Raw genomic sequence first — 25,646 nt, forward strand, 5'->3', positions numbered from 1 at the left:
AAAATTTTGGCCCCGTTGTGGCACGGTGGGGCAGGGCTAACATGAAGGACCAATCAAAATAGATGAGGGCGGTAACTTTAGTCCCGGTGCATTCCCCGACTCTGGGAACTGTGATAATTACGGTCAGAAAATGGCTGTACTGTCTGTACTATCATAGTTTAAAGTTTTTCGGAGACAGGTGTAAAAAACAGTTTTATAGCGTACAAACCGCGTGTACAAAACGCTGTTCTAGCCCGTTCAAAGCGCCATCTTATTGTGTTACAGACAGGCGAAGGAAACATCCTTGTGCTGGAGTTAAATGTCTTAAAACACTATCGGACTCTATTTATACTGTAGGTTCTGCGTATTACCGCTGTGCCACTGGCGACCGGTACTTAGTAAAGCGTTCTGTTTGGCATCATGCAGGCTTTTTGGACTATTTTGGCATTAACTAAAATTTTTATAGGCTATTTTGGAGTTTAGCTAATATTTCAGCTACATGCTAGCTGTTTTGGCTAATTTAGGCTTTTCTTTTTGTTTTTTAGGCTTTTTTGGGATTTAGCCAATATTTTAGATATGCTAGCAGTGTTGGCTAATTTATTTATTTTTTAAAGTTTTTTTAGGATGTTTTGGAGTTAGGCTAATAATTACACGCTAGCTGTTTTGGCTAATTAAGGCTTTATCTGTTTTTAAGATGTTTTGAAGTTTTGCCTTTTTTCAGCTACATGCTAGCTGTTTTGGCTAATAAGTTTTTTTCTTTTTCAAAGTTTTTTAGGCTAATTTGGCATTTAGGTAATATTTTAGCTGGCTATCAACTTCAGCGTTTTCATCTATTAACTTCAGCTTTTTCAGCTATTCGCTTCTGTGTTTTTAGCTATCAATTTCAGCATCTTCAGCAACCAAATTCAGCTTACAGTAATCACACTAGCATTATCACAGGTAATGCTATATATCTTGTTCATAATTATGTTAAAAAGTTATGGTTGTAAAGTTTTTAAAATTTTGATTAGTAAATGTTTGGGCTGCAACCTAAGGTGTGTTTAAGATTTTGGCCCCTTGTGCGATTGCTGTAAGTGAATTGAATTTGGGGCACAAAGGAGGCGCTTTCACGCTTCTGGTTATTTTGGGTAAAAGCTCTGTTGTTGTGTCTTTGTCCTCTGCTTCTGCATCTTGTCCTTGCCCTTTCCTTGAGAAAGTGCTGTATCAAAAAGGTCGCTGTCAACATGAAGCCTGAACAGCGGTGGCGGCGGCGGCGGCGGCAGCAGAGCCGTCTCTGGGGGTATAATGTTACACTGCAATGCCTCCATCTCTAACTTCTCCATGTTTTTCATCTCTGCTCTCCTGAGGAGCCGAAACCAGGATGATCAAGATAAAAAATATGCTGCCTTTAGGCTCGGTCAGGATGACAGCATTTTTGCTACAGAAAGAGAACAAAAAAAACAGGGGAGATATGAGAAAAAGGCTTGATCGAGCATGTTTTCTTTGCTGAGAATTCGTCAGACTCACTCAGCTGACTTATCAAGACAAAAGCAATCAAACAGGACTTCCAGTGAGGAACAAGTCATTTCTGAGAACAAAAGAACAGACACCACGTTTGTCCGAAGCTGCTGAAGTGACGCCAAGAGGGAGAGTAGAAGGGAGAAATCCCTCCCTTCACTCCGAATGCGGAGAAAATAAAGACAGATAATCAGATTGAGATGAACTCATGAGAGACGGAGCGAGCTGCTCAAACGCCAGAAAAACTCACTGCTCGCTTTGAATGCTCCTCCTGGAAGAGAAGCAGGCCTGCCACGATTTTTCATTTTTTTAAGGCTATTTTGGACTTTAGCTAATATTTTTGCTGCATGCTAGCTATTGTGGCAAATTTAGGCTTTTTTTTGGGCTACTTTGAAGTTTAGCTAATATTTTAGCAACATGCTAGCTGTTTTCACTAACGTAAGATGTTTTTTGGGGGTTTTTAAGGCTAATTTGGAATTTGGCTAATTTTTCAGCAGCATGCTAGCTTTTTTGGCTAATTTTGGCTTTTTTTTGGTTTTTTATTGGGCTTATTTGGCGTTTAGCTAATATTTCAGTTACATACGAGCCATTTTGGCTAATTTAGTTTTTTTTCTTTTTTGGGGGACAAATTTGGAATTTAACTAATATTTCAGCTGCATGCTAACTATTTTAGCTACTTTAGGCTTTTTTTGTTTTTTAGGCTAATTTCGAGTTTAGCTAATATTTCCCCTACATGCTAGCTGTTTTGGCTAACTTAGGGTTTATTTTCAGGTCATTTTTTAGGCTAATTTTGCATTTAGCATATTTTAGCTGGCTATCAATTTCAGCGTTTTCAGCTATTGTCACTGGCATCTTCAGTGACTAAATTCAGCCTACAGCATTCACACTACCATTATCGCAGGTAATGCTATTTATCTAGTTTTTAGTTAGTTTAAAGCTAATGATGGTTAAGATGTGTGTTTTACATCAAGTTTGTGAAAGACCTGATTAGTCGACTATTAAAATGATTGTTTGTGGCAGCAAGAGAAGCACAAATCATCTCCAAAAAACTTAAATTAAAAAAAACAACCCCTGAGTAGTGTATGCTTTTGCATTCCTGCAAACAATCTCTTGCATATCTGTCTGCATCTCATTTCACTTTGAACAACAACAAAAAAGTGAAACAGTGAAAAGCCCTCATCCGAGTATGACTCACTGATCCTGCAAAAGGAGAACTATAAAACCTGGAATAAAAAAAAACACCCCGAGGGGACAACAGGCAGACTCCTCCTCACAAGTGGAGGACTCTGGCAGAAACACAAGTGCGGCGTAACTCATGGATAGCTCAGCAGCTGTTTTATTTATAGGAGAAAACATCTGAAGCAGTATCTCACAGAGCCACGGGGACTCTCAAATGCATACATAAACAGTGCGCAGGCAGGTTTTAATCCACACCCTCAAACAGAGGAAAAATGGAAGAAGACGTCGGCAGGACTGAGGCGCAGAGACTCACGGCACAATAAACAGAAAAAAATAAGTGTTTGCGCTTTAGGCTTTCCCAATTAAAAAGCTGCATTTGAAGGAGTGATGCTGCTCTGCAGTGATGCAACTTCAGCAGCGTGCAGCCAAGGGTGCGTTGATTTGAACCCGCCGACTCCATCGCCAGTCCCCGCTGCTCGGGATCTCTCGCCAAGAGAAGATAAATATGTGATGAGCTGGACTGCAGGAGGACTCCATAAACACACCTTTCAGGTCTCCTCGCTCAGGATGATCACAGAGCACGTGAAGCCTGAGAACAAGGCTCGCCCGATTAGACCTCCCTGCTCAAATCCCCGGGATAAGCCCCGAGTGCGCCCGCTAACGGACTCGCTCCGGGGAGGGGAAAAGCCAAGGCGGTTTGAAGGACAAACACGGGGAGGAAGAAGGAACCTACGGATGAGTCGAGAAGCTGTCTTTGAGGGAATGAAATCGCAGAGATTAAGGGCTTACATTCAATCAGACGACTCTTCGTGTTAGCTGCAGATCAGAGCTCGCTCCCTGATGTGACACACAGGTGAGTCAGAGTCCTGAGTTCCTCGGAAGTTAGTTGGAAATGAGGTTCTGACTGAGAGCGTGGGTGGGACACGAGCCCTCAGTGAAACTAAGAAGCGCCGTTCTCTCTGAGAAGAAACGGGAGCTCATGACTTCCTGAAGCTATAATCTACACCATGTGTCAAAGTCAAAGCCCGGGGGCCCAATCCGACCCTCCGGGTTAATATATCCAACCCTCCAGATCATTTTATTTTATTGTTATTAATGGCCCGATGTCATCTTATTTCTAATCATTATAATTTTGACAAAATATATTTTTACGGAAAGTAAAATATTGAAAGTTATTTAAGGTTAAAATTGATTTATTCTGGAATAATATTCCTGCTTGTTTTAATTCATAGAAATTTTAAAAAGTTATGTTTTTAAAGTTTTAAAAGTTAGCATTCTGCTAGCTTTTATGGTTATTTTGGTATTTTACTAAGATTTTAGAGTTTGTTCGATTGAGTTTGACACCCTTGATCTACACGTTCAAGCAGACAAATGGTGCCAATGGCGTGCACACCAAAAACGAGAAGCACACGCAGACAAATGTTGTGGTCGTATGACCAGGAAGGTTTGCATTGGGCCAACCGGATCCAGGTTTGTTATCACTGAGAAAATGGGCAAACAAGCAGTAAAAACAAGACTGAATGTTGGAATCGGTCCAAAGAAGCCTGTCAGAGGCGAGAATTCAACAGTCATCTGACAAAAGTTCCAGCTTCCAGTCACACCGACGTCAAGATAGATCAACACCTCAAGTCTTTGAAACCAGACAGAAGCCATGAGTTAATTCAGGTGGGTTCATAAAGAAATTAATTTATTTTTACACATAAAATCTAGTCATCAAATCCAAGAAGGTGTTTTCTTTTAACCCTTTAGCTCCACCCTTGAACTACCGTAACTCTTCAACTTTTTACACAATTATTGCAATTCCAACAGATTCTTAACCCTTTAACACCTGAAGCGCCAACTGTGACCCTTAAACACAAAATCTTTAACTTACTGTTAATTTTCAACCGTGAACACGATCAACGAATAAAAACACAGACCTAACATGGAACCAGGTTTTCCAGGACTGACCTACAAACTCAGAGGAAAAAACTGCCAGATTTTCTGCAGATGGGACTACAGGTGGAACAAAACGGCCAACTGGAGGCCTCAACTGAGATCCACCACCCACGATGATTGTAATTGTTGTTGTGGTTTTCTTGCAGGATCATCCCTGGTTTTGCTTCTCCTCGGGTTTTCCCGATCTCTTTATTTGGAACAGATTCAGCCATAAAGGCAAACACCGGAGCTTTCATTCACATGCGAGCGTCCACCGTCAGGCCACAAAAGCCTGATGAAAGGGAAGGATGAGAGGGAAAACTACTGCTGCACCCAGCCCTCCTCCTCCTCCCTCTGTGGTCACTCTTCCTGCTGCATGTTTGCAAACACTCTCTTCCCGCATTCAGACAAAAATCACAGAATAGAAGGAAATCATCTGTTTTTGTTTCGGAAAAGGAGGAAAATGTCCTCCAGCACGAGGCTTGTCCTGCTCTCCTTTGGAAACCACATCGAGCGGCACAGCTCCGAGGGTAAACCTGCTGCTGCTCTGGGTTCTCCACAAGGGAAAGGAAGCCCTAATTGTTGCTTCATGGATATGAAATCCCACCTTTTCTTCCAGATACTAGAGCCAGCTGAAGAAACAAAACCTCCCCATCCAGCCGTCACACAGGTATCGGTGTTTGTGCAGCTGGTCCGTGTCAAGCCGTTCTAAACAACGGGAACAACCGCAGAGGTCAGCTGACTCCACGCTACAAAGAGGCGGGGGACAATAGAGCTGAGCCATGAAGTTCTTCTGATGAGCGTCATCGATTTAACTCAAAGATCCACTCAATCTGCATGTCTGATCAGGAAAATGGATCAACTTCATCCATTGATCATCTGGTGGTACTCTGCTACTGACAGAGTGAATGCAGATGTGTAAGTGAAGAAGTGTCAAACTCAATCACACAAGGGGCCAAAATCAAAATCCAAAACACACCTTATGTCGCGGGCCAAACAGGATTAAAGTTTATTGAACACTCTAAGACTACATTTTTAGAACTTTAAAACCGTAACTTTTTAGTATAATTATGAACTAGATAGATAGCATTACCTGTGATAATGCTAGTGTGAATGCTGTACCGGTAAGCTGAATTTGGCTGCTGAAGATGCTAGTGCTGATAGCTGAAGATGCTGAAGCTGATATCTGAAAATGCTGAAGCTGATAGCCAGCTAAAATATTAGCTAAATGCCAAATTAAGGTTAATCAAAACAGCTAGCATGTAGCTGAAAAAATAGCTAAACTTCAAAATATCCTGAAAAAAAACTAAAAAAGCCTAAATTAGCCAAAACACCTAGCGTTTAAGTATTAGCCTAACTCCAAAACAGCCTAAAAAATATAAAAAGAAAACCCTAAATTAGCCAAAACAGCTAACATGTAGCTGATATATCATCTAAACTCCAAAACAGCCTAAAAAATTTAAAAGAAAAGCCTAAATTAGCCAAAACATCTAGCGTGTAAATATTATCCTAAATCCAAAAAACCCTAAAAAACAAAAAAGCAAACCCTAAATTAGCCAAAATAGCTAGTGTGTGTAGCTCAAATATTAGCTTAACTCCAAAATAGCCTAAAAATTCTTAGTAAATGCCAAAATAGTCCAAAAAGCTAGCAGAATGACAATTTTTTAAACTATAAAACCGTAACTTATTAACATAATTATGAATAATATAAAAGCAGGAACATTATTCGAGAATAGAAATAACTTTCAATATTTTACTCTCCATAAAAAAAAAACATGTTTTGTCAAAATTATACGTTAGAAATAAGCACCATATAACATTGGTCCATTAATAACAATAAAATAAAATGATCTGGAGGGCCAGATAGAATCCGGCCCCCGGGCCTTGACTATGACACACGTGTGTTGGGGACTCAATATAATACAGTCCCTCCTCTCTGCACTCACAGATCCAGCCAATGAAGACACAAAATGGCAGGTTTGCTCTTCCAGTGTCACCTCGTTCCAAACAGAAACTCTTTTCCTGCCAGATTGGTGTTCTGGAAAAGCAGCTGTGGAGTGACCTTTTCAGCTGTCATGTCTCACAGATTAGAGGCTCATGAAAATGAAGCTCTCCAGAGAGCAGGAGGCCGTCCTGTTGAGACAGGAAAAGCCTCAGCTCCGTCCGGAGGTGAAGGATTTCCTCTGGAAGGAGGTGTCCAGCGTGCAGCAGCTGCTGGTGCTCCTGCAGACCTCCACAGGCCGGAATGGGGACAGAGCCAGGACTCCACAGACCTGAAGCTGCAGGGTGACCCGCTGAAGCCAAGCTGGTTATTATTTAACCAGAGCTGCTCCGTCAGATCAGGTTTCCTGCAGTTATTTAAAGGCCCCTCCGCGCCAAACGGCCGCGCTTGTTTACGCATTGGACATGAACGCGCCACCGCGGCTCCCATCCACAACCATTTCATAACACTCACCTCGATGTAGCCCGCCAGAGCTGGAACCACGATGCACAGAACCAGGACGGAGATCGCCGGGACGGAACCCATCCTCCGGGAGGAGGAGGAGCAGGAGTCGAACCCCGCCATCAGCTGTCAGTGGAATCTGTCCGATAATGGAAGTCAGTCCCGCAGAGCGACGCGAGAGCTGCGCCGCCGCACCAACGTTTGCAGGACTCCGTCGGAGCTCCTCTAGGAAATGAGGAGCGAGGGGTCTGACTGTGGAGGATCAGCTCCGCCGCCGCCTCCACCTCCTCCCTCCCGGACTCCGCCTGCGCCGAGGCGTGGCGCGGCGCCGCCATGTGGCCAGAGGAGCCAAGCGCAGGAAAAGTTCACAAACTTCTACGTTTTCATGCGCATCCGTCCATCCTGGATGTCATTCTGTCAGGCGCACATTTTAAACAACTTATGCATACATTTGATGGCTTAAAAAAATGTTATTCAGGTGGAAAAAAGTGATCCAAATGGGAAAAGGACAAAATACGCGGAAGCATTTTGGGGAGTTCTTGGTTTAATTCAAGCAATTTTCAGGAACAAAACAAAAGAAATATATATATATATATATATATATATATCAAAATCTATTTAGAGTATTAATCATCTAATAACCCTTTCAGGAAAAGTTTCATTTTTCTATTTTTCTTATGACTTTGAGTGGATGTTTAAATTTAAACATTCACCTTTTGGTTAAGCAGGCAGTTAAAGGGTTAATTAGAAAGTAAATAAAAACATCTCACAGTATAAAAAAAATGTATAGACTTATTTAAAAAAAGCATAAGGAGCCCCACTTTATCAGAAGAAATAAGCTGCATAAAGTTTTTAGTTCAAAAACAAAATAAAATTGTTAGATTTTCAATTATTATAAAACACGTGTAAAATGATTTAGTCAGTTTTTCAATTTAAAAGCCCAACACACTTTTTTAGCTGTTACCTGTGATGCAAATACACAATAATAACTCTATAAAAACAACACAAAGTGGATTGTTTTTAACCCAACACTGGATAACAAGGATCTAACTTTTTGATGGATTATTTTTGCTATAAAAAAACTATAAATGGTTTTTAAAAGAAAAAAGATCATTTTGTTAAACAAAGTAACCAAATAGATATCCCAACAATAATCACCAATATGGCATTTACTTTGAGTCATAACTGCGAGGTTTGGATCAAACTCTACGCTTGCATTGAACGAAGAAAAACACAAATGTTTTTAGAGGGTAAAAAAAGTAAAACTAACAGGATAAATCAACACAAACATGAACAGCTGAAGCCAAAACATATTTTTTAAACTTGTGTTAACTGCAAAAAGTGGTTGAAAATACTGAAATGACCCCGAGCTACCTCTCCAAGCACGCCCATACTTCTCACCACAACCACTTTTTTACCAAAACTGTTTGTTTTTCCCCTCACCTAATTTTCTAACCCAAGATTTGGGTTTTTTTTTCTCATCAGAAAACTAAAAAAACAAACTCTTCAATTGCTTGAGCCAATATTTTTTAAAGTAATAATGACAAATGTCAATGTTACTCTCTTATCGTCTAAATCAGCTTTTTTTTTTTCTTTAAATCTGAGGCTTTTTATGGGTTAAACAGTGTTGGAACATGGTCAAAGAAACAGAAAAAGATAAATGAGTAACTTGACATCAGTCTGTAAAAATACTGATTTATAAAGGTGTCAAAGAGGCGGAGTCTCATGGAAGGAAAGGTGTGCAGAAATACTTAATATTCTAAAAAACATTTCTTGATTCTCAGTGCAGACAACCAAGAAATCTGTGAGCTCTTGGACCTTCGAGGCTTTTGGTCTTCAAACCCTCAGATGAAGCTGGATCATAAACAGTAACATGCAGGTTTCAGTGAAGGTTCTTCCCCAACAAAAGGTTTTTATTTGAAATCATTATTACTTTAAGGAAAAAACAACAAACATTCAAACAAATAAATGGGCCGAGAAGAGGCTTGAACTGGAGGGTGAGATCTTCCTCAGAAACTGCAGACCTGGCTAAGAATCTGGTTTGTTGAGTGTTGTTCTCTGGAGTTGGGATGATTTGTCTGTGAGGGAAAACCAGGTGGCAGCTGCTCTCTGGGTTTGACGTCAGCTCTGAGTGAAGAGCCGGCGTGAAGGACAGAGCGGTCTCAGGGGTGGGACAAGCAGGGGTTAGGTCTAGATCTACACGAAAACTGATGTCACTTTGTAAAAACATCAAACTCTTTGATCAGAAATGATCTTTTCAGGCCGGCTTTGAATCTTCGGTGATTCCTGGATGACCACGCTCATGTCCACGATCATCTCTTTGGTCTTGTGTGTTGAGGTGAGGTTGTTGTCCTCACCGGGTCACCAGAGTGAACACCTCTCTCCTCCCTCGTTCCCGTCAAGGCGGCGGCGTCCACAAACTTCAAGATGATGTTGTCCTCGAGAGAGGCCACAAAGTCGTGGGTGAATAGGGTGTAGAGCACACGTGTCACAGTCAAGGCCCGGGGGCCGGATCTGGCCCTCTGGGTAAATAAATTCGGCCCTCCAGATCATTTTATTTTATTATTTTAATGGTCCGATGTTATCTTACACTTATTTCTAACTATTATAATTTTGACAAAATATATTTTTATGGAGAGTAAAATATTGAAAGTTATTTAAGGTTTAAGTTGATTTATTCTGGGATAAAATGTCTGTCTTTTTATTATTCGTATATTGTGTTTAAAAGTTTTAACATTTTAAAAACGGACATTCTTCTAGCTTTTTGGACTATTTTGGTATTTTCTAAGATTTTTAGGCTGTTTTGAAGTTTAGTTAATATTTTAGCAACATGCTAGCTGTTTTGGCTAATTTAGACTTTCTTTCTATTTTTAAGCTGTTTTGGAATGGCTAATATCTTAGCTACATGCTAACTGTTTTGGCTAATTTAGGCTTTTTCAGTTTAGCTATTTTTTCAGCTACATGCTAGCTGTTTTCACTAACCGTAGTTTTTTCTTTCTTTTTTTTTTGTTTTTTTTTTTTTATTAATTTGGCATTTAGCTTTAGCTGGCTATCAACTTCAGCGTTTTCAGGTATCAATTTCAACATCTTCAGCTATCAGCACTCAATGACCAAATTCAGCTAATAGCATTCACACTAACATTATCGCACCCAATGCTGTATATTTAGTTCATAATTATGTATTAGTTATGGTTTTAAAGTTTTCAAATTGTATTTTTAGAGTTATCAATAAATGTATATCGTGTTCGGCCTGCGACCTAAGTTTTGGATTTTGGTCCCTTGTGCGATTGAGTTTGACACCCTGGTGTAGAGGATGGGACTGAGGACAGAGCCCTGCGGAGTGCCCATGTTTGTGATGCTGATGGCTGAACTCCTGATCCTTATTCTGACAGACTGAGGCCTGCAAGTCAGAAAGTCCAGGATCCAGTCATAGATGATGGGATGTGGTCCACGGCTGAACAGTTTGTGGGTGAGCTTGTGGGGAGCGAATGTGTTGAACGCTTAACTGTAGTCACTAGGGATGTGTTTTGGCAACAGTCTGGCGATACAATATATATCATTATATATTTAAAGACTTTAACAGAAAAATATTTCCCTTTTTTTAAAGAATATAATTTAGAAAATACCTGAGTATTAATGTCTTTGATTGTGATAAAATTGTCAAATTAATGAAGTCCCCCCATAACATTTTATTTTATTTTAATAAAACGTTCCCAGTAGTGTTTTAATTGTGATTATGAAGTTTTTAACCAAAATCCCACAACCTAAAGGTCTTGAAAAGCCATTTTTCATGTTGACCTGAAGCCTCTGTTTCCAAAATGTCCTCTGAGGGGGCGTGGCTTTTGGAACTGAGCAGCTGAGCTATTATAATGTAAAGAAGGCTCATTATTTAAACAAAACCTGTTTGAGACAGTTTGATTGACAGAGATTTAAAAAAGAGAAATACTCGGAAATGCAAAAACAAAACTTCATCATCACTCAGAAAAAACAGGTACCAGTTTGAAAATACCTTAAAATATGAACGGATTGAGCCTTTAAAGAAGTGAAAGGATTAGAAATGAATAAACATCAGAAAGTTGAGATAAAGGACCATGTGAAAACCAGGCAACTTAATGCAAAGTACAGTTTGAAACCTCACAGCTACTGTAACTGTTTGGGTTGTTTTTACTCTGAAAAGATTATCTTTTATTCCAGGTTCGGTCATAGTTGGAATCCTATCAGCCGTCTGGACTGTTTTGTCCAGACGGCTGAGGTTAGACCAAACATCTGCAAGAACAACAGAAAGTTGACTTTCGTTCTGCAGAACATTCATGGGTGACCTAAAAAACACACATTCCTTTTTCTCAAAACACTCTTTACACCTTGTCAGCAAAAAAGCATGAATGTACTCAGACACAACAGTGAACCGTGAATCTACGGAAAATGATTGTTTCAACTGTTTTTTATTTTGATTATGTCAAACATTTTACGTCTGAAGCATAACTTTTGGAAGAAGATCTGAAGCTATTTAGAAAACAAGAAAGAACAGAATAGAAAGAGTTAAATGTGGGAACCAATCACAATGTCAATTTATATTATTCAATTTACTTCAATGTAAACGTAAAAATATCGAGAAAAAAATGAAATAATTAACGGTACTTTAATGGTTATGGCAGGAGTGTCAAACTCAGTCGCACAAGGGGCCAAAATCCAAAACACACTTTATGTTGCGGGCCGAACAGGATAAAAGTTTATTGAACACTCTAAAACTACATTTTTAAAACTTTAAAACTGTAACTTTTTACATAATTATGAACTAGATATATAGCATTACCTGCAATGATGCTAGTGTGAATGTTGTAAGCTGAATTTGGCTGCTGATGTTGGTGCTGATAGCTGAAGATGCTGAAATTGACAGCTGAAAACACTGAAGCTGATAGCCAGCTAAATTATTAGCTTAATGGAAAATTAGCCTAAAAAACAAAAACAAAAAAAACTTAGGTTAGCCAAAACAGCTAGCATTTAGCTGAAAAAATAGCTAAACTTCAAAATATTCTAAAAAAAAAACTGAGGAAAGGCCTAAATTAGCCAAAACAGTTGTCATGTTGCTGAAATATTCGCTAAACTCCAAAATAGCCTAAAAAATCTAAGTAAATGTCAAAACAGTCCAAAAATCTAGGAGAATGCTAACATTTTTAAAACTTTAAAACCATAACTTGAATAATAAAAAGGCAGGAATATTATTCCAGAATAAATCAACCTAAACCTTAAATAACTTTCAATATTTTACTCTCCATAAAATATATTCTGTCATATTTTATACAAGTTAGAAATAAGCGTAATATAACATTAGGCCATTAATAAGAATAAAATAAAATGATCTGGAGGGCCGCATATATTTACCAGGAGGGTCGGATCCGGCCCCCGGGCCTTGACTTTGACACGTGATCTATGGAGTGTACGGAGGTTAAATACATTTATTATCCTAGGAAGTCCTCCAACTGAACTGTAATCAGTTTTCTGTTTTGAACAACTGTCCTGCATGAAGTTGATTAAATATTTTCATGGAAGCTGATTTTTGCTGCAGGCGAAATACAAATTTTTACACATTTTTCCCACCAGCAGAACGTCTGGAGGAGTTTGGACTCTTTAAAAGTTCAGCTTTGATGTGAATCCCCTTCTTGTTCAGCAGAGTTCAAATAAGAACATTAATAGGAAGAGGACGGTCTAATTTCCTCTGAGGCACAAAAGAATGATCAGAATCTAAACTTTATTTATGTATTTCAAGTGTTTCTGATAAGAAGCTCTCCCACAAAATACTCTATCTGCAAAATTCCCACATTCTATTCTAATTACTGTTGCAAAACAACCCCTCCCTTACATATTTGTTGCAAAACACTATGGAATGACTTCATGACATGGAATGAACATTGTAAGCTTGTATACGAGAACCTGGGGCACACAGACTTGCGCCTTGTGCAGTGTTCCATACCTTCGTTCAACAGTAGCTGGGATAGGCTCCAGCAACCCCATGACCTCAAAAGGGATATAGCAAATTAAGAAAGAGGATGGAATATGTTCACAACGCTTTCTGCAACTCTTATTCAAGCAGCTACTTACAATTAAAAGTCTACGTAAACGAGTAAAGGTTTCATGGTCTTGTGCTCACATAGAACTAAAATTTACTGTATAAAGAGAACTGGATGGAGCAAGTGTGACCTCACCCATAGAAAATCATCATCAGCTTCATTTATAAAGCGCTTTAACCCAATTTGAAATTGAAACCAAGTTCTATACATTAAATCTAAAACATAATAAAGCAAATTTAATAAATAAGTGAATAAAAAAATAACAAAATTTACTACAGCGTAAAAGTAAGAACATAATAAAAGAAAACACTGAGGGTAAAAACATACTATAAAAATTGAGTGTAAAATCAGAGAAAAATCTCTTGTGAGTAAAAGCTTGGCTCTAAAGAGAGAAAATACCTTCTAGCTCCAGCAGAATGAAGTCAATTTAGGCGTCATTTTTCTGCGATGTCGCTACTTTGGAGTCGGACAACACTGATTGGTCCAAATCACAGGAACACAAAAAGAGGGAGCAAACTAAACTTAATGAAGAATATTTTTATTTTCTTTTTGCGTTTGTCAGATATTATACCATACCATTCAATAATATGATAAAATATAATAATATAATCTGTGAGAACTCTCATTCATCCAGGAATATCTTCAACTTAAAAAGCTAAGTCTAGATGAAACTTTTAAAACTTTTCATGTTGTATTCCATTTTTCAGAGGTTAAAAGCCAAATAAACCAAAATAAAAGGTGAATACTAGTTTATTTTACTTCATAAAACTAATTAAATTGTTAGCCAATAATTTTTCTCCAGAAGCACTTATAACAGTTGACCTGTGATGCAGAAAAATCCAAAAGTAATGCAAGTTTGTGGTGACCCTGTGGTAGAGTGTCCACCCTGACACTGGAAAGTCAAGAGCTCAAATCCCGATCAACTCATTACAAACACTACAAAAATGGGACCCAATGCTTCCTGCATAACACTCAGCAATAAGGGGTTGGATTGGGGGTTAAACCACCAAATGGTTCCTGGACGCAGCTGAGTCTGCAGCTCACCACTCCCCCAGAGAATGGGTTAAATGCAACCAAGGATCTCCCAGAACTCTTCAAATCATAAGAAACATATTTTAGCATGCTGATGAAAAGAAGATTGTTTAAAAACCTTAATGAACTTTTTGTGTTAAAAACACGTTAAGTTAATATTAAGAATCCCTCAAATTGATCAAAAGTAGTTATGCTCAAAGTGTATTGGACTTATTCATTGCATTGTGTTTCAAATACTTTTGTTCCCCTTGTTATTTTTCTTCTTTTTTATTATATGAACAGGTAAAACCTGCATCTTTCATGTTATGGTGTTTTATTGCTCTATAATATTTACTTTGTGTGTTGTTGACAAATTTGAAAACACAAACAGAAAAAAATCCCAAATTAATTTAAAATCCAATAATTGACATCATAGTACTACACTGTCACATTTGAGCTGTAGGTAAAAGTTAATTTAAAGGGGAAAAAAAAAGTCTGACATCTTACAAAAATACGCTCGACTGTTTCCGTTTATACCTTCAAAATAAAGCGGTCAAAAATAAATGCAGTTTCATTGAGAAAAAGAAAGTATCGAAAATAGTTATTCATGCTGTTTGTGTTCACAAATGTATGTGAAATTATTGACTTTAGGAAATTTGTCAGATTTATTAACAGTTCTCATGGTCCTTGCTAAAAATCAGAAATTATTTTGAAAGTATAAACCGGAAACCAAAGTATGCTTCAAAAATACATCGAGGCTTTAATTTTCGAAAATGTGTAAATTCAAGATTCTGTTAATCGCTAAAGTAAATGATAACATATCACATTAATTCCTGATAACCGTGTTTTTTGAAGACACCAAACTGACTGTCGAATTTTAACTTTTAGTTCAGTTTGCTAACAGAGAGGTCTTGAATGTAGTTTATTAAAACTATAAATCACGTTTTAATAAAATAAATAAATAAAATAAACCACCCGCTTATACAGATCGATTAAACATTGTAAATGTAGACACTTAAAAAGCTATTTGCGCCAAAGTAAATATCGACCTATGAGAAGTCGTGCTCCAGTTTGTTGCTAGGTAGATTATGGTAATTTATGCAACGCAGCCGTCTCTGCAGCTACCATTCTGAGGTAAGAACAGCTTGTACGGTTTTCCCTAAATGTAAGATTACTCAGCATTTCCGGCTGACAAATGTAGCCGCGTTAGTTTAAAGGGTTATTTTTCCTGCCAGGAATAAATATGTGGACTGCTTTAGCTCCAATGTTCCGGCTGAAATATGTGGAACTTCTCTGGATGTAGCCGTTTGTTGTTAGTCCCACCCAAAATGGAGCCCGTTCTTCCTTGTTCGATGTAGACTTGAAGGGCTGGACTCAACTAGAAATGAGGGACGGGTGGGTCTTTCCAAAAAACATCAAGTGTTTTTGTTTAAAAAAGATAGCTGGAAAGCTTGTGAAAATGCGGCCCTCCTCCTGCGGTCCGACAACTTGAGCTGATCCTTCTGCGCGGCCTTACATGAGGAGAACTCGGGCGAAATGCTAGTGTTGCGGTGCGGAAAATGCCCGAGTTTCGTCTGCGCTGGTTTTTATGGTATGGTCCGTTTGGGACTGAGAAACTGCGGGGTTAAAACAGGGGGGAATCATCTCCTATTGATTATACCAACTCGATTTCCCAATGAGACGTCTTTATTTTGATTTTTTATTTCGAGTTTGATGCCGGTTTTCGCTTAGCTTTTTGGTTCTGTTACCCGGACGGCCTCCGCCGCAATCGGGCTCCTTCTTCATACCCCCGCCGAGAATGTTGTGTGGCCGCTCGAGCCTCCAAACGACATGCTGCTTTATTTTGGAGCGCGTGCCCTGCCAGATTAAATAAACAGTGTCCCGAAATTCATACATTTTCGTTAAAATTAATTAAATGTTTGAAAACGTCCCTCCATATTCCACTAAAAAGCGCACACAGTTGAAGTAGAAATATCTGCAGCCACCTGGAAATCTCATCTGGATGATTTTAAGCCACGTGACCGATCCAGAACTTTTTTTTTCTAATTTAACATTAATAAAGACGAGCATTTTTTTTAGGATTATAACTGATAATATTTATACCTTTCAGACATCCCCACTCGTCTCAGGAGGGAAGTGACGTGTTGGTTGCCATGGAAACCAAGCAGGAGCCATCAGCTGTGTGGAGTCAGGCTGATTCAAACAACACAGCACAGGTCTACAATCCTGATAAAACCTTCTTAAATCTCCCTGATTACAGTCAAAACATTATTATTTGTTTTGGGAAATATTGTCTAAATTTGATGTATTGACCTGAAACATTGGGAAAATCTTGTCCTTCAGGTGCATTTTGAAGGCGGGACCGTGGCCCAGATTGTGTATAGTGGGGATCAGGCGGACAGGGGGGAGCAGCAGGTGGTTTACACGGCAGATGGAAACTCCTACACCTCAGTGGAACCCGCAGAGCACACGCTGGTCTACATTCATCCTGCAGATGGCACTCAGGTAGCACTCAGTATTGAAGAAGTGAAATAAAGTTTTCAAATTTACAGCCTGATTAAAAATAAACCATCTTTCAGGCTGTGTTTTCCGATCAGCCGCAAGTGGCTTACATTCAGCAGGATGGGACGACCCAGCAGGTATGTCAACCCGCTCTGGCTGCAGAGTCGCTGTGTGCACCCACAAATAAATCACAATGTTTTACATTTGCAGGTGACTGTCCTGCTGCCTGGTGGACAGAACATGAATGCTGCCAACCTGCATGTCCTCAGTAATGTGGCTGAGGCTCCTCAGGCCATCCTGGAGCCGGTCTCCCAGGTCAGAACGTGGCGTTTTGTGCAGAAATGGCACCGAACGTGACCATCACAGTTTATTCTAAACATGCACAGATCTTGGACTTTGCAGACTAGTAGCATTTTTAAGACCCGCTTTGATACAAATTGTGTTTTTAACATGTTTTTGTAGCCTTTTTTTTTGACAAATCCAGCTTAAATTTTCATTTTAGTCTATTTCTTTATTGTGAATAAGGATGAGACAAATATTCAAGTTGAAAAAGAGTGTATTTGTGATTTAAGAACAGAAGAAACTATGTCCTAGAAAACCACAAAGGGTTTTTTTTCTTTTGCTAAAAAAACAACATAATCATAAATAAAAGATCATTGGGAAGGCTTTGAAAATAGATGAGAGAGAGTTTTTAAAATAAAAAATTCATGCTTTTAGCAAAGTTTGTGCTAGATTTAGGGCTGCCAAGTTTAGCTAACTAATCAACTATTAAAACAGTTGATTTATTAGTCGATTAGTTGTTACTTTATATTATATAAAGTCAGAGTGTAGTAACGTTGAAAGTTATAATGACATTCTGCTAGCTTTTTGGACTATTTTGGCATTTAATAAGGTTTTTAGGCCATTTTGGAGTTTAGCTAATTTTTTGGATGCATGCTAACTATTTTGGCTAATTTAGGATTTTTTTTATTTTTTAGATTAATTTGGAGTGTAGCTAATATTTCAGCTACATGCTAACTATTTTGCCTAGTTTAGGCCTTCTTTTGTTCTTAGAATATTTTGGAATATAGCAAATATTTTAGCTACATGCTAGCTGTTTTGGCTAACTTAGGCCTTTTTCATGTTTTTAGGCTATTTTAACTGGCTAACAGCCTTAGGGAAATTAGCTATCAGCACTAGCATCTTCAGCGGCCAAATTCAGCTTACAGCATTCAACATTATTGCATCTAATGCTATATATGCTTTTAGTCAGTTTAAAGCTAATGATGGTTAATATGTTTACGCATGACCGTATTAGTCTATGATTAGTCGACTATTAAAATATTCATTTGTGGCAGCACTAGCTGGATTTTCATTATATTTAAAAAAAATGAAAAAAACTTTAATAATTTTTTCATAGTTTAAAAAAGGAGTAAAACAGAGAAAACATCTAAAGAGTGTTTAACATTAGTTTCAGCTCCTGTGTTTTTAATTATGTTGCTCCTCCAAACACCTGGGAGAACAGCAGATTCATCACCAAAAACGGTTTTAATTTCATATTAAATCATGTCGTCACACACGTAGGAGCAGCTGTCCAATTCGCTCACAGCGATGCCTGACATGGGCGACGCCCCCAGCAGCCCTCTCGGAACGGCAGACTCCACGGATGATTATGAAGAAGACGAGGATGAAGACTCGGAACTGGACGACTGGGAGCCGCGGCAGCTGGAGGCCTTCAACCCTCAAAACCTCTGTGAGCGACCCGCCGCTGCAGCGAGTGCAGAGTTTTTACCAAACCGGTTCATTAACATCTCTGCTTTTGATTCGTCTCAGGGTGCGAGGAGTGTAACAACGCCAACCCCTCCGTCTGTTTGCTGCACGGCCCCCTCCATCCCATCCACAACCGGCCGGTGTTGTCCAGGGCCAGAGCCAGTCTGCCTCTGATCCTTTACGTCGACCGCTTCCTGGGCGGAGTCTTCTCGAAAAGGCGGATCCCGAAGCGTACGCAGTTCGGCCCGGTCGAGGCGCCGCTGCGTCCGCAGAGCGAACTGCAGGACCACTACATCCACCTGAAGGTGAGACGGCGTTCTGCAGGGAGAACTTAACACTGTTACACCCAGAAGAAGGAAAACCTTTGAAGGAATCTCAGACTCTAGTTTGATCCAAAATAAGTTCTTTTCATTTAAACATGTCTGAACAGGTTAGCTTGTTTTCATGGAGCTTCATAAAAACAACAGAACATACTCTGTCTATTGAGTAAAGCAGAAAATTATTTTCTTAAAAAAAACTATCCTGTTGTTCCTAAAAAAAAACAAACAAAAAAACACTTTGCTTTTGATTTAAATGTGATCCTCGCATATTTATAATTGTATAACTGTATTATAAAGAAGTAATTACAAGCATTTTTTTTGCATTCTTTCAATTCAATTTTATCCATATAGCCCAATATTACCCTTCAGAATCTACTGGTATGACGTTGATCGTGTTCACGGTTGAAAAGTTAAAGTATGTTAAAGATTTTGTGTTTAAGCGTCACCATTGAGCAGATTCCATTCATGCGTGTTCCAGCTGTGCAAACTGGACGCAGAAAAGGACACGCAGACGTCAGACGACCTTTGGTTTGACCTCTCCGACGAAGACAGCTGCAACTGGATGATGTTTGTGCGCCCCGCTCGGAACCACTTGGAGCAGAACCTGGTGGCCTATCAGTACGGATCCGAACTATTTTACACCACCATCAAAAACATCCAGCCCAAGCAGGAGCTGAAGGTCAGCCAGTCTTCCCTCCTGCTGTTTTTTCTTCATCAAACTTCTGCTTTTGTGGAAAATATCAGTAGAAAGAACCGTTGTATCTGAATGATTTTGTGTCTACATTTTTCAGGTGTGGTATGCAGCATCGTATGCGGAGTTTGTGAATCAGAAGATCCATGATGTGACGGAAGAAGAGATCAAAGGTGAGTCTGGTGTTTTACCTCACAGCTGCAGAGTACGACCTCGCATCAGCATCACCGACCCTCTTCTGTTCAGTCCTCAGGGAGCAGGAGAAGAACTGGCCCTGTTACGAATGCAACCGGCGCTTTGTGAGCTCGGAGCAGCTGCAGCAGCACCTCAACATGCACGACGACAAGCTGAGCTCCGCCTCCAGGTTCGGACTCGCTTCTGTGGGGGATCGAGCAGCCAAAGAGCAGGACAGGATGCAAAAAATATCAAAACAGCAGAAAATTATTTTTTCTATTCAAAAGATATTTTAAATAACAGCACTGGACCCTTAAAAGAGGTCAACTAAACAACAAGGAAACTCAGGCTTAAAGTTAAACAACAACAAAGGCAACATAAGTTAATGCAGTAACATGAACAGAACGGACCTGACCTGCTAGACACAAAAGAGGAACATATATAGTGAGTGATCAAACCATTGAAGACACACAGGGGGAACTGAAAAGGACAAACTAACCACAAACAATATGCAAACACATGAAATTAATGTGTTGAATGTAAACTACATCTAACATGCAGTTGCCCTTAAGAAATATGAAAATAATTAGAAGTTAAAGCAAATCATAACTAGAAAATTAGCTTTACGTGCAATAATGTTAGTGTGAAAACTCTTTGCTGAAAGTCGTCACTGAAGATGCTGAAGCTTTTTGCAGAAAATAGTGACGCAATTTACTTTAATTGCTGATACAGTTTACAGAAAATGCAAAAGCTATTTGCAAAATGTTACATTTGCTAAAAGACTTGAAATTTTGTTAAAGAACTATTAAAGAGTGCTGAAGTTGATCATAATTTCTAGAAATTTGTAGTATAATTGCTTCAAAATCCCTGATACATGCCAATTTAGCAAAAATATATAGTGTTGCACTACTCCAAATTAGCCCCAAAATCCCTAATACATGCCAAATTAGCTAAAAAATTAAATAAAATAAAATAACCCGTTGTTTAAATACTAGCTAAACTCCAAAATAGCCTAAAATTCCTCAGTAAATTAAAACTAGTGACAAATGTTAGCCTATTGCTAAAATAGAAGTCTCTAAATTAGCCTTTAAAACCCCAAGTAGGTAGCAAATTAGCTACAATTGTTAGCCTGTTGCTAAAATAGAAGCTAAACTATAAATTAGTCTACAAAAAACCTCAATAGATAGCAAATTACCAAATGTGTTAGCATGTTACTAAAATACAGGCTAAACTCTAAATTAGCCTTAGAAAATCCCAGTAGATAACAAATTAGCCAGAGACGTTAGCATGTTGCTAAAATAGAAGCTAAACTCCAAATTAGCCCCAAAAAACGCTAGCCCGTTGGTTAAATACTAGCTAAACTCCAAAATAGCCAAAAATTCCTCAGTAAACTAAATTAGTCAAAAACGTTAGCATGTTGCTAAAATAGAATCTAAACTCTAAATTAGCATTTAAAAAATCCAGTAGAAGCTATAAAAGGTAGCACATTGCTTAAATACTAGCTAAGTTCCAAAATAGCCTAAAATCCCTCAGTAAACTAAATCAGTCAAAAAGGTTAGCCTGTTGCTAAAATCGAAGCTAAACTCTAAATTAGCCTTAAAAACCTAAAGAATATAGCAATTTAGCAAACTATGTTAGCCTGTTGCTAAAATATTAGCCAAACTCCTATTTTTTTTGAAAATTACTATACAAGATGAAAACACCCTATGAATATATTTAAAGGCTTGATGCTAATCTACTTAAAATTTTGAAATTCAAAGACAAAGGCGTCTTTTACTCAATATTAAAACAAAAAACTATAAAGTTTACAAATACCAAAAGTACACGCAGTAATGTCCTGAACGAGCTGAACGTTTTGATGGAGTTTTTATGTGCCAAAATAATGTACAAGAATCAGTATAGTGTGAATGCTTAGTAAGCATTGATTTCTGCTAAGTGCTCTTGTTGGATCTTCAGGCCTGACGTCTCTTCTCCAGTAGATGGCAGCACCAGCAGTTAGAGTAGTGGTCTCCTGGCACCAGTAACTCAGAGAAACAATATAATAATGTGGTGGTGTGATGGCGGCAGCCACCACAGCCTCTCATTTGCAGCCATTCGAGGTAAATGTTGATGTGGTTCCCTCAGGTCCAGAGGGCGGAGCCGAGGAAGAGGCAGGAAGAGGTTCGGGACGGGAAGGCGACCAGGGCGGCCGCCTAAATTCATTCGATTGGACCCGCCTGCAGACGCCAGCGAGGACAAAACAACAGTTGAGGAAGCCTCACCTGTTAGATCACCTGAGAAAGAACCGGAGTGAGACTCTTCTTCCTGTACAGGACCTGCTGGAGCTGACCGAGAAGCCGCTGGAGGAGCGAGAAGAAGGAGCGCAGAACGGGCTGAAGGAGGTGGAGACGGAGACGGAGGCGGAGCCCGACGCGGACGGAGACTGTGCGCTCGAACCTCCCGCCGGAGATCCGGTTCCAGAGCCGGCGATGCCCCCCGCCAGCATGAACGTTCCCCTGAAGGACGACCCGGCGCAGGACAGCCAATCGGAGCCCCACGTCACGCCGCAGGACATGCAGCGAGCCAAGAGAATACGGGTGAGGAGGAGCTCCTCCGTCTGCGGAGGAGTAGGTCGTAGCTTTGTCTCCGCCTCTGCTTTACACCGGTGTGTCTCTCTCCCTCACTGCGTGCTTCCCTCTCAGATGGATGTGCAGGTGGGTGAAACTAAAAACGGGGGGAGCACGTGCGCTCTAAAAGCTGCTCTTGGTTTGTCCCGTCAACCGTTTGCATTTCTCCAAAAACAACATGTTTCATCTGGAAACCTCTCCTCTCCACGCCAGAACGCGGCGCTGCAGCACCTCTTCATCCGGAAGAGTTTCCGTCCGTTCAAATGCCCGCACTGCGGCAAGGCCTTCCGGGACAAAGACAAGCTGGAGCAGCACCTGCGGGTCCACGGCCGGGACGCCTACACCTTCGCCTGCCACATCTGCAGCAAGAGCTTCTTGAGCGACTCCTCGCTGGAGGACCACCTGCTGCTGCACGCCGAGAACCGCTCCTTCTCCTGCCTCCTGTGCCCGGAGACCTTCGAGAGGGTGGAGCTGCTGAAGGAGCACGTGGAGGTGCACTCGGTGGACGGCGCCTTCACCTGTCCGTCCTGCAAGAAGACGTTCAGCGACTTCATCCAGGTGAGCCCAGGAGAAGATGCTGTTTCGAGAGATTTGTGCCACTATAATGCAAGTCACAGTTTTGAGATCAAAATATTCGAAGTTGCAAATTAAATATTTAATACTTGCTTTGAAAAACTTTTTTTTTGCGTTTGCAAACTTTTTTTTGCTTACAAAAAATATTTTTGCATTTGCAAACTTTTTTTTTTTTTTTTTTAAAGTTGCCAACAAACATTTTTAGATTCGTAGTGCCTCATCTCACTTTCACCCTATCTTTGGCTTTGCGTTCAACTTTTTCTGTCATTGTTATGTTTGTGCCACCTCAAACACCCTGCTGATTGGTCTAAATTCTGTCCAATCAGGTCTCTCTACCTTGCATTGCTTGCGTGCTTGAGGACCAAAGCGTGTTTGGACTTTCTATCGCTGCTTTTTCGGTCAAAATTTTTCAGTCTTCATCTGTTCTGGTCCGTTTCTCTGAGAGCAGAACTCAAAGGAAGCAGCAATAAAGCTCAAATATACAACAGAGTTCTTAGTAGAATCTAAAGCTCTCAACAGGCTGTCTGGGTGGTACAAATGTAATGCTGGGAGAAAAAGTTTAACGCAAAGATAGGGTGAAAAGCGAGAGATGAGGCATAACGCATCTAAAAACGTTTGACAAATGCGAAAACATTTTTTGAAAGCAAAAGAAAAAATTTTGCGAATGTAAAAATATTTTTAAAGGAAAAAAAAGTTTTTCAAAGCAAATATATATAAAAAAATATATTTAAAATATATTTACAAAACTTAACATTTAAATTTTGATCTCTAAACTGTGACTTTTGCTTGCCCATATGGTGGCACAAAAATCACTCCATATAACCAAACCCTCTCCTCACAGGTGAAGAAGCACATTCGCTGCTTCCACTCGGAGAAGATCTTCCAGTGTCCGGACTGTGAGAAGGCCTTCTGCCGACCCGACAAGCTCCGCCTGCACATGCTGCGCCACTCCGACCGCAAGGACTTCCTGTGCTCCACCTGCGGCAAACAGTTCAAGGTTTGACTCCCCGCGCGTTCACATTACCTCTCACTCCTGGATTCTAACTCTTCCTTGTGAAATCTAGAGGAAAGACAAGCTGAGGGAGCACATGCAGCGCATGCACAACCCCGACCGGGAGGCCAAGAAGGCCGACCGCATCCATCGATCCAAGTCGCTGAAAATGAAAGTCCCCACCTCCGACTTTGAGAGCTTTGTATTCAAATGCCGGCTGTGCATGATGGGATTCAGACGCAGAGGAATGCTGGTGGGTTCTGATCGGATCTGTCCACTACATGAGAACTGGACTGAGTAGCCCCTCCCCTTGGGGATCCAAACAGGAAGTACCTGCTGGTTCCAATAAGCCAAAATCCTGTAGACTTATATGGAGAAAGAAACAACTTTTACTCCTGCTGCCTTTTTTTAAAAAAACCTTTCATGATGTTATTGTTCTAGTGGTGGGGATGTGTCTTTCCATCAACCTCACTCCTGATTGGCTAGAGTGGTTGCCATAGAAACCATATCTCATACCGACTCATGTATTCAAAGGATGGAACAATTCTTTATGAATCAGTAAAAGAACTATTCAACTCGTGCTCCCACGTCAAAGTGGTGGGGGTGTGGCCTTCCAACAAGCTCACTCCTGATTGGCTAGAGTGGTTGCCATAGAAACGATCACTTAGACTCATCACTGCTGACTGACTTGGTGGCGTTCATATGGAGAAAGAATTGTTACCTAATTGACTTCATTTCCGGACCTTTTTTATATTAAAGAATGTATAAGAGAACTGGAGTGAGCGAGTCTGATGTCACCCGTAAAAACTGGCTTGAAGATGAGGCACAGCAGCTGGATTTAAAATCTTCTTCCTTGAAGTGGCTTCAAGGGAGAAGATTTTAAGTCCAGCTGCCGTGACCTTTAACCTTTTACACCTGGGGCGTCGCCGGCGACGCTTAAACACTAAATCTTTAACTGTAACTTTTTAATCCTTCAGATAATAATAGTTCCTCAAATTCAATTTTTTGGCTGAAAGGGGGAGGAGTCACTAAGTCCAGTTCTCTTATACAGTCAATGGTTTGATTCCATTCTGCTGCTTCCAGGTCAATCATCTGTCCAAGCGGCATCCAGAGATGCGCATCGACGATGTGCCTGAGCTGACGCTGCCCATCATCAAGCCCAACAGGGACTACTTCTGCCAGTATTGTGACAAGGTTTGTCCCGCCCACTTCCTGTGAGGCGGTGGCTGGGGGGCGTGAACCAGAACACTGACGCCTGCGTGTCTGCAGGTTTACAAAAGTGCCAGTAAAAGGAAAGCGCACATCCTGAAGAACCACCCCGGAGCGGAACTGCCCCCCAGCATCCGGAAGCTGCGACCGGCCGCCCCCGGGGAACCGGACCCCATGCTGAGCACGCACACCCAGCTGACCGGAACCATCGCCACCTCGCCGGTCTGCTGCCCGCACTGTGCCAAACAGTACAGCAGCAAGGTCGGGAAGTCCACAGATTCACTTTCTTTACAGTTAACCCTTCAAACATCAAACCTTTTACCTTCAAAACAACATTTGAATCCTTTAAAGACCAATTTATTTATTTATTGTATGTTCACTTAGCATTCACAGTGATTCTCCTTCTCTTTTCTGTATGTTTTTGGGCACGTAAAAACTCAGTCACACTTTCAGAGATTTCTGTAATCTTAGTATCAAAACATTCAGCTTTTTCAGGACATTACTGCTTGTATTTTTGGTATTTATAAACTTTATAGTTTTTGAAATATTAAGCAAAATATGCCCCAAATGAAAGAGAAAGTATTTAAGACTTTTAAGTAGATTAGCGTCAAACTTTTAAATACATTAATGGGCTATGTTTTCATCTTTTATCGTAATTTTCAAAAGACTTGGGGTTTAGCTAATGTTTTAGCAACATGCTAACGTTTTTGGCTAAGTTGTTATCTACTCAGGTTCTT

The 25,646-nt window shown here is 40.1% G+C and overlaps 2 protein-coding genes across 12 annotated transcripts in view; one reads left to right on the forward strand and one right to left on the reverse strand.

Annotated features, from left to right (window-relative positions):
* The window catches only part of aplp2 (amyloid beta (A4) precursor-like protein 2), an 87,551-nt gene extending 80,239 nt beyond the window's left edge, over positions 1–7,312 (reverse strand). For 2 of the 5 annotated variants that reach the window (XM_024276418.2, XM_024276415.2), the window contains exon 1: positions 7,028–7,310. In XM_024276418.2, the coding sequence (XP_024132186.1) occupies positions 7,028–7,138 (111 nt within the window). In that variant the 5' untranslated portion in view covers positions 7,139–7,310. Of the gene's footprint in view, positions 1–7,027 lie in introns of all 5 variants that reach the window. The other 3 variants (XM_024276419.2, XM_024276417.2, XM_024276416.2) reach the window with 3 other exon arrangements.
* The window catches only part of prdm10 (PR domain containing 10), a 71,194-nt gene that overhangs the window by 38,933 nt on the left and 6,615 nt on the right, over positions 1–25,646 (forward strand). Inside the window, exons 1-18 of one of the 7 annotated variants that reach the window (XM_036215007.1) lie at positions 10,466–10,484; positions 16,205–16,310; positions 16,438–16,599; positions 16,674–16,733; positions 16,807–16,911; positions 18,160–18,328; positions 18,409–18,650; positions 19,144–19,344; positions 19,457–19,529; positions 19,603–19,720; positions 21,655–21,775; positions 21,843–22,106; positions 22,212–22,223; positions 22,350–22,694; positions 23,551–23,706; positions 23,774–23,953; positions 24,784–24,894; positions 24,970–25,170. In XM_036215007.1, coding sequence (XP_036070900.1) covers positions 16,248–16,310; positions 16,438–16,599; positions 16,674–16,733; positions 16,807–16,911; positions 18,160–18,328; positions 18,409–18,650; positions 19,144–19,344; positions 19,457–19,529; positions 19,603–19,720; positions 21,655–21,775; positions 21,843–22,106; positions 22,212–22,223; positions 22,350–22,694; positions 23,551–23,706; positions 23,774–23,953; positions 24,784–24,894; positions 24,970–25,170 — 2,583 coding nt within the window. In that variant the 5' untranslated portion in view covers positions 10,466–10,484; positions 16,205–16,247. Of the gene's footprint in view, positions 1–10,465; positions 10,485–15,089; positions 15,229–15,282; positions 15,490–15,520; positions 15,686–16,204; positions 16,311–16,437; positions 16,600–16,673; positions 16,734–16,806; positions 16,912–18,159; positions 18,329–18,408; positions 18,651–19,143; positions 19,345–19,456; positions 19,530–19,602; positions 19,721–21,654; positions 21,776–21,842; positions 22,107–22,211; positions 22,224–22,349; positions 22,695–23,550; positions 23,707–23,773; positions 23,954–24,783; positions 24,895–24,969; positions 25,171–25,646 lie in introns of those variants that run through there. The other 6 variants (XM_036215005.1, XM_024276409.2, XM_024276410.2 and 3 more) reach the window with 6 other exon arrangements.

The sequence above is a fragment of the Oryzias melastigma genome, linkage group LG13 (genome assembly GCF_002922805.2).
Source record: "Oryzias melastigma strain HK-1 linkage group LG13, ASM292280v2, whole genome shotgun sequence".
NCBI lineage: Eukaryota > Metazoa > Chordata > Actinopteri > Beloniformes > Adrianichthyidae > Oryzias > Oryzias melastigma.